Source organism: Pan troglodytes, chromosome 9, assembly GCF_028858775.2.
Source record: "Pan troglodytes isolate AG18354 chromosome 9, NHGRI_mPanTro3-v2.0_pri, whole genome shotgun sequence".
NCBI lineage: Eukaryota > Metazoa > Chordata > Mammalia > Primates > Hominidae > Pan > Pan troglodytes.
Genome location: NC_072407.2, coordinates 63743926 through 63761586, shown reverse-complemented (window position 1 = coordinate 63761586; position 17661 = coordinate 63743926). Strand labels below are relative to the sequence as shown.

Below are 17661 nucleotides of genomic sequence, written 5' to 3'. Positions count from 1 at the left end.
CGTTAATTTATTATTTTCCTGAACAACAAGGGGAGAAAGAAATGCCAAAACTGAGCAAAAAGAGACTAAGAAGGAGAGAGACAGAAAGAGGAAAATAGAGCGAGAGAGACGGAGGGAGGCGAGTCTAGAGTCATGGAGGGGGTAGAGGGGCAGTGCCAGTGAAAGAGTAGGGAACCATCGGCCCAGCTTGAGGGTGACTCAAAAACATACAAAATCTTCTGCAGAATTAAGCTGCGGGATTCCGCAAGACAGGAGAGCAGCCACGAGGGGCAAAAGCCACTTCTGACGACAGCACTTGTTCCCCAGACAGACAGCACACCACAGTTGGCAGGGTCGGTCTGACATGGATCGGGGAGCACGTGGGGCGGGGGCAGTGCCAGAGGGAGCCCAGGGTCCCCACGGCAGTGGGTTCCGGTGCTCCCAGGGATTATAAATAAACAGGCACATGGGAAATGCACATTCTTTCTCCAAGAAATATAATTTACGTTTACAGCCAGTTGTTTTTTCTTCTCTCTAAAGAAAACATTACCATGTGGGGCCGCTGCCCCAACAGTGTCCCTGAGTGTCCTTGGCCCCGGCTCCCTCGTCCCGTTATTGCTTGGATGAGGAAGATCTGGCTCTGGGAATTGCAGAGCAAGGCCCCTCTCCTCACCCCCTCGGGGCTGTCCCTGGTGACGGAGTGGAGGTACAGAGTGCCAGTCCTGTGCCAGCCACCCTGGCTGTGCCCATTTAAGGGAAAGGAGAGTGCAGGCCGTGGGAGAGGCGCTGAGCAGCCTCCCAGAGCAGAGAGCCCCTCTCTGCGGTGCAGGAGGCCCTGGAGGCACGGTGGCTTCTTTTCAAACTTGACAGCTGGAAGGCTCAGGCTATGGGGTGGGGAGTGGAGGGGGAGCTCTCTCTTCCCAGCAAGGTTCCAGGCACATGCTGGGAGGCTGGGAGAAGAGAACAGAATAGGGTGGGGGTGACCCCCTGCCTTCTGTGCCCCATACCAATCTCAGGGGGCCGAGGAGGGAGGTATGTACGATCAGCCCTGATGGAGGGGTGAGGGCAGCTTCGGTGTTGGGGCCCCCATCTGTTTCCCACTTCTGTCCCGGGCACCAGCCCCACTCCAAGCCCCTGCTCCTGGGCCAGGCCCTCCTCGCAAGGGCAGTCCTGCCCCACACAGGCACGCAGTCCACCCCAGAGGTAGCGGTTCCTGTCCTAGAAAGGGTGGGCCTAGGAGACCCAAACCCCAGAAAGAGGGAGGGTGTTGGGTGCCCTGCATCCAGACTCAGGGAGACGTGACAATTCTGTGGCCCTCAGTGACCCTGGTTCCAGGAGGAAGCTGGTGCCTCTGTTATCAGTGGCTCCATCGGGGACTGGACCCAGCCCAGACTTCTTGGTCTGACAATTGCCCACAGATCAGCCAGGGTATAGTCAGTCCTCTTACTACCTAGGAGTGTCTGAAGATGAGCCCCAGCCCTGCCTGTGCCCGGCAACTCGCCAAAAGTGGCCGCTCCATTGACCTAAGTAGGGACCCACCGGTCCCGCAGGCCTAACCAGCCAAAGCTTCCTAGAGCCCCTCCTCTCAGAGTGGCTGAAGCCCATCAGCCAGAACATAGGCTCAGGTGCCCAGTCCTGGAGCGGCTTCCAGGGCGCGGAGGCTGACCCCGGGGGCGCCCAGAGCCCGGGAACCAGCGCCGCCTATGAGCAGGTCTTCCTCCTCCTCATCCTCAAAGGCCCGCGCTGGGCGCCGGGGCGGAGGCCGGGGCGTGGGCTCGTCGCGCTCCGCCATGCGCTCGACGGCGCCCTCGCCCACGAGGAACACGGTGTCCGCGACGCGCGGGGGCCCGGTGACGGGGTTGTGATCGTAGGAGAAGACGCGCAGCGCGCGCAGCGGGTGCAGGTCGGGGAAGCCGCCCAGGCGGTTGCGGTCGAGGTCGAGGATGTGCAGGCGGCCCATGCGCAGCAGCGCGGGCGGGAACTCCTCGAAGCGGTTGCCGTAGAGCCAGAGGCCGCGCAAGCCCGTCATGCGCGGCAGCTCGGCCGGCAGCGCGCGCAGCCGGTTGTCGCCCATCTGGAGCGACTGCAGCGCCACCAGGCGCAGCAGCGGCCGCGGGAAGCGCCGCAAGAAGTTGCCCTCGATCCAGAGGCAGCGCAGGCTCTGCAACTGCGCGAAGTCGGCGGGCAGCGCCAGCAGCCGGTTGCCGCCCAGATAGAGGCGCGTGAGGCGCGGCAGGCGGCACAGGCCGTCAGGCAGTCGCTCGAGCTTGTTGAAGTCCAGGGCCAGGATGCGCAGCTCGCGCAGCTCCTCGATCTCCTCCGGCAGCTCGCGCAGCCCCGTGCCGCTCACATACAGCTTCTGCAGGCGGCTCAGCGCGCACACTGCGCTGGGCAGCCGCCGCAACCGCCGCCCGCTCAGCTCCAGCTGCTGGTCGCCGCTGCGCAGCTGCTCCTCTGCGTCCGACGGCAGCTCATCCGGCGTGGACTCGGCGATGCCCATGGTCACGGGCCCCGGCCGGGGCCGCCGCCACTGCCACCGCCAGGCATCGCCCCGCCCCGGCCGCCCCCCAGCCGCCCCGACGGTGCCGGAGCCGCGCCGGCCCCCGGGCCCCCCGCCCCGGCCTGCCCCCGCGCCGGGAGGGGGGCCGTGCGGGGCCGGGAGGAGGCACCCACTTGGGGCACCGCCGCCGCGCGCCGCGCTCCACCGCCCGCCCTCGGGCCTCCCCCGTTGCCTCCGCCGGAGGCCGACTGGCTAGGGTTCGCGCTGACTCGCAGCTTAGCGACCCGTCGCCCTGGCAACCCCGACGCGCGTGCGGCTGCCAATGAGGCGGAGGGAGGGCGGGGCGGGGCGGGGCCAAGGCGCCACCCTAGTGGGGTCCCAGCGCCGGAGCCCGCCCCCTACCTGCCCATCCAGCCCACCGCGGAGCAAGCACAAGCCGAGAGATTCCCCGCCCCGGCCAAGCCTGGCACTGAGACCCGACGCCCGACTCTGTTTGGTGTGCGGTTGTGTGCGCCCCAGAGCTGCGGGTCCAAGAAGGCGAAGGAAACGCTGGCGGTGGATCAAAAACTCTGGACTAGAGGCTCACAAGGAGGGGCTGAGGGGCGCGGTCACTGCCGGCCATTCACGTCTAGCGGCGTGCGGCCGGCCTACCTGCTGGGATCACTTCAGTGTAGTAACTCGAAACAGTGTTACTGTCCGGCCCTTTTCACATCTGCTGGTTTTACCGGGACCCAGGGCTTGGCTCCGCCCCGCCTAATTGCCCTACAGCTTCCTCATTGCTACACTCACACCCCTCTCTCCTGCCAGGATCCCTCCACCGACGCTCAAAGTCTGTGTGTGGCTGCGGTGGACAGAGGACTGGGACACGTGAACGCCTTTGAGCCACCAATCATGGCCACTCTCATTCCATGACTCTTCCTTCGCCTGCTACCACCAGCAGCAGTTCCCCCCTGCCTTCTCCCCCCACCTCCCATCCGGAGCCCTCCTGCGGGAGCTCCTGGCAGAAAAGCACTGGCTGTCACTGGCTTCGAGCCCACGTGTGCCCAGCACTATGCTGAAAGCATTGCGTTGAGTCCTTGGCACAGCCTATGAGGTAGACACCCTCATCACCCCGATTTTAAAGATGGAGAAACTGAGGGTCAAAGAGACATGACTTGAGCTGGGTCAGTCTGAGCTGGGTGAAGTGCCCAAGGTCACCCAGCTGATGAGCAGCTGGATTCGAAGCCAGGTAGTGTGACTCCAGAGCCTGTGTTCCTAACCATAAACCATACCGATAGATGGAAACAAGGATCACTCCACCTCCAGCAATGAATTTTCTCACAACAGAGCCTCTGATTCTCTGGACAAAGCTACAAAGACAGCATTATAATCCCACATGAAAGATGAGAGAAGTGGCCTCGCGGGGATTAGGCACCCTGCTTACGGTCACACAATGCATAGAGGTTGCAGCCCGGGAGCCAAATTTTCGGGCTCCAAGCCTCCTGCCTCCTGCCTTCTCTTGAACCCGGCTGGTGTGACCCATGTAACTGGCTGAGTGGACTGACTTCAGGAGAGCACGCTGCCCTTTGGCCCACCCCCATTGCCATCCCCACTGCAGGGGAAGGGGGATGGAAGACAGCCCAAGGGCAGAGAGCAGTTGCCAATGCAACGGGAGGAAGGGAACCATCCCCACTGGAATGTAAGCTGCCCAGCCAGGGAGGTTTGGGCATCTCCTTCCCTGCTGGCACAGGCTCTAGAGCATACAGTAGACATTCCATGCAAATTTTTATTTATTTATTTATTTATTTATTTATTTTGAGACAGAGTTTTGCTCTTGTTGCATAGGTTGGAGTGCAATGGCGTGATCTTGGCTCACTGCAACCTCCGCCTCGCCTCCTGGGTTCAAGCGATTCTCTTGCCTCAGCCTCGCAAGTAGCTGAGATTACAGGTGCCCACCACCACGCCCAGCTAATTTTTGTATTTTAGTAGAGACAGGGGTTCACCATGTTGGTCAGGCTGGTCTCGAACTCCTGATCTCAGGTGATCCACCTGCCTCAGCCTCCCAAAGTGCTGGAATTATAGGCATGAGCCACTGCGCCTTGCTGAAAAAAACTTAACAAAAAAAGTGGAGGCAAACATTGCATACAGTGAAATGCATAGATCGTAAGTGTCTTCTTGGATGCGTTTTGACAAATGTACACACCCCTGTCCCATTTCCATCAACCCAAGAGTTCTCTCAAGCCTCTTGCGGTCAATCCCCACCTCGCAGAGGCAACTATGATCCTGACCTCTATCCTTATGGATCAGTTTTCTCTGTTCTTGAATTTCACACAAATGAAATTATTCAGCACATGCTTTTTTTCAGATAATATATATTTGTTGGATACATGAATGAAAGGACAGAGCAATAGCAATTCTAATATGGCAAGAGGTGTTAGGGGGCGGACAGATGATGGGGGGACACAGAGGCAGATGTTGCTCTGAGCCACGAACCAGCCATGCACCCCCATCCTGGGAGAGACTGGCAAAACGAAAGCAGGAATCCAGGCCAAGGTAGAGGACCCAGGTGGAACCCAGACACCAGACCTAGGGTATAGGAGTCTCAGCCCCAACTGGAGGGGCTTCAGGCTCCTCCCAGATGTCACTTAAGTTCCAATCCAGCTCTCTCCCTTCTACTCATTCGGGAGGACTTCTTGGAAGAGGTAAGTCTCTCAGAGACCAGAAAGGTAGGGAATACCCAGCCAGGCTAATGGGATGAGGATGAGTCCCTCCCCCCGCCCCCAAGCAGTTTGAGGGAACATTGGCTGTGGAGGAGGAGGCTCAGCAGCCCAGCCTCGCCACATGCTCAGGCTGGCACCCAGCGCCAGGCTGCCCTCTTGGGCTCCATCAGCACGGGCAGCACCACATGAGCCCACATGAGCCTCTCCACCCCGGCACCAGCCTGGCAGAGCTTCCTGGGGCCGAGAGCATGGAGGACCAGCCCTCTTCTTTCTCAGAGTCTTTTTCTTGCTCTCGGCAGATCCTGTACCTTCACCTCCCACCAGGCCCTTCTCAGTGGGTAAAGGTAAAATGTGCTGGCGTTCCAGGCCCACGCAGGCTGGCAGTGGGGCAATCATCATGATGAATCACGCTGGCACTGCAGGCACCCGGTCCTTGTTGAGGCGTAACTAATGAATTAGCTTCGCCCCCAGCACGGGGCCTCTCAGCCTTTCCCTACTTCCCAGGAAGGCAGGAAACTGAGACCTGGGAGGGGGAAGCAGGGGAGGAGAGAGGACTCTGTCAGCTCCAGGCATGGGTCCCAGACCCTGGCCAGCCCCTCTGCCCCCACACACACTGCAAAAACACCCAAAGTGCAGGTCCCCCAGGGCCCCAGAAACTGCCTCTCTGTTACTAATCATGAGCTATAACTATTAGTGCCCACCCCCAACTCTGTATTTTTTAAAGGATTTCTTAAAATATAGGAAAAGTGTGGCGCTGTGATAAACACCCCCATGCCCAGTACCCAGCATTGACAATTGTTCACATTTCATCAAACTTGCTTTAAACCTATTTTCTTTTAAATAAAAGGAAGAAAACGGCACACGTAATATACAAGTCTCCTTTGTCTCCCCTCCAATGTCCCCATAGGCACTACCGCCCCCTCCACACTGACCCTGCCAAAGTCCCCTCTGGATTCCCCTCCCTGCCTTGGGGCCAGGACCCCCCTGGCTGCTGAATAAGATGATGGGATCTTAGCATCCTAGGTTCTTAGAAAACAAGGATTCAAACCTATTAGAGCCAACTGTACGATGTCAGAGCTGGAAGGGTGCTTAGCTCCTCTGGGAGGTCACAGGCTCTGTTCAATGTCTGCAAGAAGGTAGGGACCCTTGTTCCAGAAAAATGCATGGAGGCAGAGACTCACCCAATGATGTGTGCAATTCCCAGGGGTTCATGGTCTCTTGGGTGTCTAGGCCAACCCATTCATTTGGCAAAAAAGGAAAGCGATGATGTCCTCACCTCATGGCCCACTCCCCTTTCCTGCATCAGCCAGAACTTCAGTTCCTGCCATCTTTCAGGTATTCATTCAACAAACCTTAAGCACCTACTTCTATGCCCAGGCACTGGGGATTACTATGAATGTAAACATAATAGACAAACCCCCTGCCTTTGTGGAACTTATATTCATGTGAGTGGAGATCATCAACAAAACACGTGTCAGGTCATGATCAGGCTACGGAAGAAATAAAGCAGGAAAAAGAAAGGAGGAGGACTGGCCGGGCATGTTGGCTCACACCTGTAATTTCAGTACTTTGGGAGGCCAAGGTAGGTGGATCACTTGAAGCAAGGACTTCAGGACTAACCTGGCCAACATGGTGAAAGTCCATCTCTATTAATAAAAAATTTTAATTTTAATTTTAATTTTAAAAAAAGAGAGAGGAGGACTGAGAAATGTGTGGGGGGTGGGGAGGGGCTGTCCTTTAAAACTGAGTGGCTAAGGCCGGGCACGATGGCTCATGCCTGTAATCCTAGCACTTTGGGAGGCCGAGGCGGGCAGATCACCTGAGGTCAGGGGTTCGAGGCCAGCCTGACCAACATGGTGAAACTCTGTCTCTACTAAAAGTACAAAAATTAGCCAGGGTGGTGGTGGGTGCCTGTAATCCCAGCTACTTGGGAGGCTGAGGCAGGAGAATTGCTTGAACCCGGGAGGCAGAGGTTGCAGTGAGCTGAGATTGCCCGTTGCACTCTAGCCTGGGCAACAGATCTGGACTCTGTCTAAAAAAAAAAACAAAAAAAATCTGAGTGGCCAAAGGAGGTCTCATTGAGACCATGGCATTGAGCAAAGATGGCAGGGTACACTCCTGGCAGTGGAGATGGCAGTGCCAAGCCCCTAGCGCAAGAGTATGCCTGGGACTTTGGGAGCAGCAAGGGGCCCAGCCCAGGGAGCAAGGGGAAGCATGGTGGTCCAGGAGATCAGAGAGAGAAAGTAAGGACTGGGCAGGCCGAGGAGGGCCCCTGTCCTTCATGAGGACTTTGGCTTTGACTCTAGGTGACAGGTCATCCGGGAATTTTGCACAGAGGACACATGTTTTAACAGGATCCCTTTGGCTATGGCTGCAGGATATGGGGGGGTATGTGTGTGTGTGTGCACGCACGCGTGTGTGCATGCGTGTACGTGTGTGCGTGCATGCGTGCATGCATGTGTATGTGTGTGTGTTGGGGAAAGGATTTTGTGCAACTTTAACCTCTCTCCTCTTGGTTCTCTCCCACAGGATAATGCTAGCTGTCGTTTACTCAGCACCTACAGGTTGTCAAATTTATTCTTCACAACAGCTCTGCCGAGCAGGTACTATACTCTCCACCACCCTCTGGCTCTACAGATGAAGAAACAGATTAGATTCAGAGAGGTTAAGTAGTTTGAGTTTCAATGTGGTTAAACAGCCACTGCCAAGCTACAAGGTCACACAGCCGGTAAGGGGCGGAGCCAGGATTCAAACCCAGTCCATCTTATTGCAAAGCCCGGGCTTTGTCGACGATGTCTCATTGACTCTGTGGTCTGGGAGAAATTAGAGAAACCACCCTGGGTGCTCAAACGCTCACCTCCATCCTGCAAACAGCAAAAATATTTCTAGGGGTGCCCTGCTTGGAGGTTTTGATGTTGTCAGAGAGGACAAGAGTGGCTATGAGCCACACCACCTCCCCTTTCCCATCCCAGGCCCCAGGGCTCATATGTTTGCCTAACTAGGGGGTATCCTGAAATCCACAGGGCAAGCCTAGGAACCCCAAATCAGGTCCCACAAGACAGAACAAAGAGGTCCCCAGGTCCTGGGTCATCCTAGGCCTGTGATCTGGGCTCAGGGCTTATCTGATACCAAATTCCAGGCAGTCTCTGGCCCACCGTTGGCCTAGAGCCCATCAGTGATAGCCAAACTCACCAGGCTGGCTCAGCCACTGCCAACCTACTCCTCCCATCCTGCCTAAGAAACCAGAGCCCAGGCGTGGCCTGGGGATCATGTTTACCTGGAACCCTAGCTCTGTGAGTTACCTGCCTGATCTGTTGAAAGCTGAGAGTCCTCCCAGGTCCCCCTCAGAGACACCAGAGCTGGAGCAACAGAGGCCACAGGAGTGTGAGGAGGGGGAGAAGCTGACTGGTTCCCAAGGCCACATTCCAGAATGTTGTGGATGGAACTCTGACCACCCCAGTGGGTTCTGTTAGGCCATCAAGCTACAAAGTGGACTTGACGACTCCTTCCTCCTGGGAGGAATGCTGGGGTCATGGCTGGCAGTCGCTCTTTATGTTAATACCTTCTTGGATCTGTGGCCAAATGCAAATCAGATCATCTGCTCCAAGAATACAGATCCAGGTCCCAACCAAGACTACCAAGGACTTGTCTGGCCTGGTCCCCCTGGGGCAGAGGCTACTGAGAGTGACCAACTTCTGTTTTTTCCCCCTCTTCTTCCTGAGCCCTCAGTAAAACTACTTTTCCTAGCTGAGAGGGTAAGACCCTGGGATGACTGCTGGGCTAATAGATGTGGGCAGAAGTGAAACATACCACATGAATGCACAATCCTCCATGCTCCGTTTATCTACTGTGATGTTAAAGATGGAAAGGATCCTGGATCCCAGAGTCACCACTTGGAGATGAGCTAACCTGAAGAGCTTCTTTTCACCCCAGGACCTTTGGACATGCCAGTCCCTCTGCTTGGAATTCTCTTCTTCCCACTCTGCTTGGTTCACACTACTCATCCTTAAGGTCTCAGCTGAAACCTCCTGATATGGTTTGGATGTTTGTCCCCTTCAAATCTCATGTTGAAATGTAATCCCTGGCTGGGCGCGGTGGTTCACACCTGTAATTCCAGCACTATGGGATGCCAAGGCAGGCGGATCACCTGAAGTCAGGAGTTCGAGACCAGCCTGGCCAACATGGTGAAACCCCGTCTCTACTAAAAATACAAAAATTAGCCAGGCGTGATGGTGCCCACTTGTAATCCCAGCTACTCGGGAGGCTGAGGCAGGAGAATTGCTTGAACCCGGGAGGTGGAGGTTGCAGTGAGCCAAGATCACCCCATTGCACTCCATCCAGCCTGGGCAACAAGAGCAAAACTCCATCTCAAAAAAAAAGAAAAAGAAATGTAACGGCCAATGTGGGTCATGGAGCCTAGTGGAGGTATTGGGGTCATGGAGGCAGATCCCTCATGAATGGCTTAGCACTGTCCCCTTGGTGATGAGTGAATTCTTGCTCAGTTCACTCAAGATCTGGTTGTTAAGGAGTCTGGGACCTTCCCTCCTATCTCTTGCTCCCTCTCTCACCAAGTGATAACGCTACTCCCTTTTACCTTCTGCCATGACTGTAAACTCCCTGAAGCCCTCATCAGATGCAGATATGGCACCATGCTTCCAGTGCAGCCTATAGAACCATGAGTCAAAATAAACAGCTTTTCTTTTCTTTTTCTTTTTTCTTTTCTTTTTTTTTTTTTTTTTTTTTGAGAAAGTTTCTCTCCTGTTGCCCAGGCTAGAGTACAATGGAGCAGTCTCGGCTCACTGCAACCTCCGCCTCCTAGGTTCAAGCAATTCTCCTGCCTCAGCCGCCTGAGTAGCTGGGACTGCAGGTGTGTGCCACCATGCCCAGCTAAATTTTGCATTTTTAGTAGAGATGGGGTTTCACCATGTTGACCAGGCTGGTCTCAAACTCCTGACCTCAGGTGATCCACCCTTCTCGGCCTTCCAGAGTGCTGGGATTACAGGAGTGAGCCAATATGCCCATCTTGTCTTTTCTTTATAAACCACCCAGCCTCAGGTATTTCTTTATAGCAACGCAAGAACAGACTAACACACTTCCCTTCCAGGATCTTTCAGAGCACGTCAAGCCCCTGTTATAGATTCTTGAGCGCCCACATTTCTCCTTCAAAGTAATTATTCCAATCATACTAAATAAATAATAACTGTGAATTATTTGCTTGAAGTCTGTTTCCGATGGACTAGGATGTGAGCTCCATAAAGACCAGATCAGAGGGCCAGGCGCGGTGGCTCACGCCTGTAATCCCAGCACTTTGGGAGGCCGAGGCGGGTGGATCACAAGGTCAGGAGTTCGAAACCAGCCTGGCCAACATGGTGAAACCCCGTCTCTACTAAAAATACAAAAATTAGTCAGCCTTGGTGGTGTGTACCTGTAATCCCAGCTACTCGGGAGGCTGAGGCAGGAGAATCGCTTGAACCCAGGAGGTGGAGGTTGCAGTGAGCTGAGATCGTGCCATTGCACTCCAGCCTGGGTGACAGAGTGAGACTCTGTCTCAAAAAAAAAGAAAAAAAAAAAACAGATCAGTGCCAAGTGCCAGTGCTGTGTGGAGCCATTATTGGAACCTTCGAGGAAAGGAAAAATCAGTAACACGAATCTCATCTTCGTTTAAAATTTTGATTTTTTTTCATCATGGATTTTTGGCAATAATTTTTACTTTTACAATGATTGCATCAAACTATTACTTAATTATGGAGGTGGGGTTTTTTGGCATTTCTTTAAATATGGTGTCTAGAGCAAGTTCCTTGCCCCCCTCACCCTAGTCTCAGCTCTGGATCGGGCAAAATCACCCTTTCTCAAAGGATTATCACAAAGCGTCAGTGACAGTGTATGGGAGCTGAATGCTGTCATTTTGAGATACTAACTTATTCCACTGTAGACAATTTCCTTATATCCATTGACTTGCATTCATATGCTAAGTTGGTTTCCTATATTCCCTGCTCTCCAGGGAAACTCAGAACAAAGAGTCAAATCCTTGGCTTTGAGTTGCAAAAGAGGCTTTGAAACCCAGAGCTGAGACTATACCCTTACAACAGCCGGTTTTGAAAGAGAAATCTTTTGTGTAGGTCCAAAAAAGCTTGGCTTTGAACTTCGAGAGCAGAGAGCTGATGCCATAAGCCCTGGAGAGGGGAAGGATGCGTCATCGCAGAAGATAGCACCCAAAAGGAGATTAAGGTTCAACCGGCAGGTGGGAGAGAACGGGCAAGCAGCGCCCGGAAACACGGATGCCAGCCCAAAAACCAGTCGTCAGCCCCATCTGGGCAGAGCCTGGGGGTGGCATGAGAAAAAGTATATACCCCCAGGTATCCTGAGGGGGGCACCAGGGCAGGTGGGACCCACCTGGGTTTCCCTTACCAGGTGTGGCCTGAGGATGTAACAGGCCTCCCACAAGTCACTCTACCTGTATGGAGAGGCCTCAGTAGAGTAGACATAGAGGTGAACTCACAAGAGCAGGCATCCAGAAGTTTCCACACCTGCAAGACAGACATGGGTGTAGCCGAGAGATTAGGCTGGGGAAGTCCACATCTTTGCTAAATCCAGTTGTTACTGATAGACCAAGATACACTTTTTTTTTTTTTTTTTTTTTTTTTGGTCACCCAGGCTAGAGAAGCAATGGCGCAATCTCGGCTCACTGCAACCTCCACCTCCCGGCTTCAAGTATTCTCCTGCCTGGGCCTCCCAAGTAGCTAGGATTACAGGTGTGTGCCACCATGTCCGGCTAATTTTTGTATTTTTAGTAGAGACAGGGTTTTGCCATGTTGGCCAGGTTGGTCTCAAACTCCTGACCTTAGGTGATCCACCCGCCTCTGCCATCTGAAGTGCTGGGATTACAGGTGTGAGCCACCACGCCCGGCCCCAAGATACACTTTTGAGGTCTTGAGTATGGCTTATGAAGTCCATACTCACATATACCTGCTCTGTCTGGCTATACAAGTCATGCCACGTACAATGGAGCCGTATCTAACGATTCCTTTTGACACCAGGATCCTATACTGGAGGTAAGTATCTCGAGGAACAGCACTTTTGATCCATGTCCCATAAAGGGTCTTCGCAGGCCAACAGCAAACTCCCTAGGTGTGCAAAAGCACCGAGAGCACCCCGCTTACAGAAGGTACCCCACAAATGCCCTTCTTAGTGATGGTAACTCACGTGGGAAGGACATTTGATTTCTTTGGGCCTCCCAGCATCTGAAGCCCCTGGCTATGTTGGAGAATCCACCTGCCTTACAAAACAGAGCCCACTCTCCTCCCAAGGCAGCTGAAAACGCTGGGAGCTCACTTTCCCGGCATCCCTTGCAAGCGAGGTGGAAGCCTGTGACCTGGAAGTCGCCCCCAGGTACACCCACGTCAGATTCTGAATAGGAAATGAGAACTGCTGAGCAGAAGGGATCACTCAGATCCCTCCTGAGGGCGGTGTGAGGAGCGGCAGCAGGGGCTGTGTCCCAGGAGCAGCGGTGGGGAGGCCTGGGGTCTTTGTGGTCCCAGGGCCATGGGGCGATTTTCTTTGTGCTTCCTGGCTGGGTGGGCTCTACGTTTTTTGGTTTTTTTTTTTTTCTTTTTCTTTTTTGAGATGGAGTTTTGCTCTTGTTGCCCAGGCTGGAGTGCAATGGCGCCATCTCGGCTCACCTCAACCTCCACCTCCTGGGTTCAAGCGATTCTCCTGCCTCAGCCTCCTGAGTAGCTGGGATTACAGGCGCCTGCTACCACGGACCCGGCTAATTTTTGTATTTTTAGTAGAGACGGGGTTTCTCCATGTTGGTCAGGCTGGCTCGGAGTCCTGATCTCAGGTGATCCGCCGGCCTCGGCCTTCCAAAGTGCTGGGAGTACAGGCGTGAGCCACCACGACCGGCCGGGCTCTAAGTTTTATTCTCAGGTCCACCTGAAGATTCTGTGAGTGACCAAGTCCTTTTAAGAAATTCCTTTTCTGCTTAAATTAGCCAGCTGTGGTTTTTGTTGCTTGTGATGAACTCTGACTGACAGCCTCCATCGTCAGACCTCATCAGCCTGTGACCACTCAGGGAGTCGCGTGATCATTCTCCCTCTGCCCCTGCTTGCACTGTCCTCCCAGAAGCCCCACACTGTCAAATGCTGTTCTGTGCTCAGGAGAAGCTTTGCCCGTGTTCTTCAATGCCAGCCCACCGCCCCCAGTGCCAGAGCCCACCAGGAGAGCATGGCTCTGCGCCAAGGCCGTCTGACCATAGGGACCACAACCTTGTCATCAGGCTCCATAGGAGGCTGCTTGGCCCAGGGGCTCATGTAGCCTTTTCTGAGCACAGCGCCTTCAGCATCTCACCCAAGCTTAGGCCAGGTGAGCGACACACACACCTTCCTGCCCTGGCCCTTTAACTGGGGACTCTAAAGACACACACACACTCACAGGCTCTCCAACCTGACTCACACTCTCACACTCATACACTCACACACCCACACACATACACTCACAATATATACACTCACACACTCATATTCACACTCATACACACTCATACACTCACTCTAACACACATATATTTACACCCAGATATACTCACACACATACACTCTCACACACATACACACATACACTCATACCCACACGCTCTAACACACACCCACACATCTACACTCACACACTCACATACACACTCACACACACTCATATACCCGCACACTCACGCAGACACACATACACAAATACACACAATCATCTTCACACACATAGACACACTCATACACTCCCACTCCCACACACATACACTCACACTCACCTATATACACTCACACTCATATTCACACACATTCATATACGCACACTCTAACACACTCACACCCACACACACATACACACATCCACTCACACATATATACACATATACTGTCTCACTCATTCACACTCATACACACATATACTCACACTAACGTATACTCACACCCACAAACACATTCACAAAATACACACGCATACATTCTCACACACTCATAATCACACACTCATACACTCATATCCCACACACTTAACACATACCCACACATATACACTTACACACATAGACACACGCATACCCACACTCATATACGCACACACACCCACACACACAGATACATACACACAAATACACACAAATCATCTTCGCACACATACATTTTCACATATACTCACACACTCCAACACACACCCACACATACACATACACATATACACTTACACACCACACATATACACTCATACATACAACTCTCACACATTCACACACTCATATACTCACACTCTCAGGCACATACACTCACAGTTCCAAATTCACACTCATGCACTTACACTAATGCTCTCACACACACAGTCACATTCACACACTCTAGCACTCACACACACACACTCTCACACAAGTGCACTCACCTCTTTAGCAAAAGAAATCACAGCCCATCCCTATCACTGCCTGGCTCTCCCAGGAAGTTCCCAGGCCCCATTCCTGCTCATCCGAGACCCCCAGGGAAGCGATGGGGTGGGGAGAGGCTTGGATTCAGAAGAGAGTGCGAGCGCGCTCACGGGGCCGGCGCCGCATGGCTTTGGGCAGGTCGCCTCACCTCTGGTCAGGTTGACCTGCCCATCACAAAGGTCCTGGGCAGAGCCTGTCTGCAGCAGTGTGGGGAGGAAGCGAGGCATGGCGGGATGTCCCACAGGCCCTGCCAGACCCTTCTGATCTTCAACGGGGGCCCTCAGTGGGACCTGCTGGGTCTGATTCATCCTCTGCCCTTGCATACTTGCTTGTTCGGGGAACAGTTCCTCAGGAATGGGTGGCCCTCCAGATGGTCAGAGAGGAGACTGGGGAACCGATTCAGAGCCTCACACACTCCATCTGTCTGGGTGTATCATATCCCCCGTCCTCAGCCTCCCCACGCAGGGCCTCCCACCACCCCCAGGCCTCCAGTTCCCAAAGACAGATGCCTCTAACCGCCCCCACCCCCAGGAGCCCTGTGTTCCCAGCTGGACAGCTGTCAAGCCAACAAGCCGGTGGTGCTGCCTGCCACCACGTGACTCAGGCCAGATGGCACCTGTCAACATCAGCTGCCACCAGGCCATGACGAACAAACAGCAGCCTCACACGCGTCCACACGCGTCACAAGCCGTGTCTGATCTCACGGCGCCCAGCAGCCGCCCCACCTGCTGTCCCGTCAGCCCTCTAGGCTCCACACCCCCACACCAAAGCCGTCAGCGCCGCACCCACCTGTGTCCCTAAACTTCCCCCAGAGGGAGGCCCCTCTGTGTTCTTGCTGGAAAGGTGAAGGCCCACGGATATTCTCAGCACCCGCAGGCTGTGGGGGCTTAATAAAGGTTAATCATCATCCCTGTACACCTCAGCAAGTTTTTAAAAATATTCGTTGAGGAGGGGGCAGGAAACTTCTGGCAGCAACTGCAATGTCACCTGCCAGAAGGACTGTGAACCTGCCAGGCTCTGTGAACACCCAAAGCCTGGTTACCAGGTGAAGGGAGAAACAGGCAGCTGCCAGGAGGGCCTGGCAGAAGTTGGACTTAGGGACGGGGGCTTAAGTGGGGGTAAACCCCTGGAAGGGCAGCCAAGGCCTTCCAGGTCAGGCTGTGCAGGTGATCACCCACCCTTGATAGAGAGGAGGCCTGCTCTCAGGGAAGCGTTTTGTTTTGTTTTGTTTTGTTTCGTTTTGTTGAGACAGGGTCTCAGTATGTCACCCAGGCTAGAGTACAGTGGTGTGAACATGGCTTACTACAGCCTCAACTTCCTGGCCTCAAGCTCTCTTCCCATTTCAGCCTCCCGAGTAGCTGGGACTACAGGCATGTGCCAACATGCTCAGCTAATTCTTTAATTTTGTGTAAAGATGGTCTCACTTTGTTTCCCAGGCTGGTCTTGAACTCCTGAGCTCAAGTGATCCTCCAGCCTCAGCCTCCCAAAGTGCTGGGATTATAGGCGTAAGCCACCTCGCTCGGCTTCAGGCAAGGGTCTTGAGGGGGCCCACCCAGGGCCAAGCAGGAGACAGAGACCAGACCCTGTGACAATCTGCAGCATGGGCTTTTTGGTGGGGGGGGAGCTGAGGCAGAGGGCGTGGTGGAGTTTCACTCTGTCACCCAGGCTGGAGTGCAGTAGCGCGATCTTGGCTCGCTGCAACCTCTGCCTCCCGGGTGCAAGCAATTCTCTGCCTCAGCCTCCTGAGTAGCTGGGACTACAGGCGCCCACCACCACGCCCAGCTAATTTTTGTATTTTTAGTAAAGACAGGGTTTCACCATGTTGACCAGGCTGGTCTTGAACTCCTGACCTCGTGATCCACCCACCTCGGCCTCCCAAAGTGCTGAGATTACAGGCATGAGCCACCGCACCCAGCCTGCAGTGTGGCCTTGACCAAGTCTCCACCTCTGTCTTGGCCTCCATTTCCTCTGCTCCAGCATCAGGGCAGCTTCTATTTGTGTGCACTCTGTGCATGTTGGATTTTATCCAGAAGGCAGCTGCTGCTATTAGCTGAAGCTCAGTGTGGTTAAGTGACAACTGGAGGTCACAGAAGGGTTAAGTGACCGACTGATGGCAGGGAGCTGCCTTGGGTTGTGGAGAGCTGGAATCTGAACCCAGGCAGTCGGATTCCAGGGCTCAGGCCTGTGACAGGTACACTCTGCCGACTGCCTGGGCCTGGAGGGGAAAGAGCTCTGGGCTGATGCTGTCTGGAAGCAAGGGGATGAGGCCACTGAAAATGAAGCCATGGGGTCAGCGCCCCTGGCCTGCTGCTCCTCTGGGCCATCCCCTAGGGGCTAACTGCCTCACATGTCTTCTAAACTCTCATGCTGAGAGACCGGAACTCTCCCACTGTCCCCTGACATCACAGAGCAGGAGAGGGAAGCCACACAGCAAGATGTCCTTTCAATAGGGACTGGCATCCTGAGGAGCCACCAGATAGAAAGTGTCCCCTCTTCCTGTCCTGGGGACACGGAGAATTTCCCAGCACTGACTCTACCCTGGTCTTGGCGCCTACCAGGGGCCAAGGCTGGAATGTAGAGGCCCTTAGGCCACTTGCAGGAGAGCTTAATGAGGTTGGTCAGAGGCTGGGCTCCGTGCAAGGGGAGACCAGGGGGCACATTCAGAGAGGAAAGGTGCATCCTGGGGGCAACGCAGTGGTCCATAAGGGCCACGGCCATGGCAGCTGGGCAAGTAGCGGGTAGCAAAGTGGGAGCCAACTGCATGGACTCAGGGAGGCTGGGCGACTGACATCCTGGTAAGGTGGGTGATGCCTAGAAGCCCACATCTGCCATATCCATTCATTCATTCATTCATTCATTCATCTGGTATTTACTGAGCACCTCCATATGTGCCAGGCACTGTCCTGGGCTTTGGACTTTCAGCGTAAACAAGGCATATATGGTCCGTGCCCTTGTTGAGGCTCATAATTGAGAAGGGCTCCTTAGCATGGCCTTCGAGGCTCCCCCAAATCTGACCA

The 17661-nt window shown here is 54.3% G+C and overlaps 1 protein-coding gene and 1 long non-coding RNA gene across 8 annotated transcripts; both read right to left on the bottom strand.

Annotated features, from left to right (window-relative positions):
• Nucleotides 1-459: 459 nt before the first annotated feature.
• LRRC10B (leucine rich repeat containing 10B) lies at nucleotides 460-2752 on the bottom strand. The gene has a single exon (XM_016921006.4). It carries the CDS (start codon nucleotides 2477-2479, stop codon nucleotides 1601-1603), a length of 879 nt encoding a protein of 292 aa, XP_016776495.1. The 5' UTR covers nucleotides 2480-2752; the 3' UTR covers nucleotides 460-1600.
• A 1510-nt stretch (nucleotides 2753-4262) lies between these two features.
• On the bottom strand, nucleotides 4263-16509 carry LOC104001192 (uncharacterized). 7 transcript variants are annotated; one of them, XR_010147565.1, is made up of 4 exons: nucleotides 15434-16509; nucleotides 11572-11705; nucleotides 6227-6304; nucleotides 4263-5701 (listed from the first exon to the last, which is right to left on the bottom strand). It is a non-coding gene; the product is annotated as an uncharacterized LOC104001192 (long non-coding RNA). The 7 variants fall into 7 exon arrangements; XR_001707313.3 differs by having other exon boundaries at nucleotides 11587-11705; nucleotides 15434-16508; XR_008538064.2 differs by having other exon boundaries at nucleotides 11633-11705; nucleotides 15434-16505.
• Between the last annotated feature and the right edge of the window lie 1152 nt (nucleotides 16510-17661).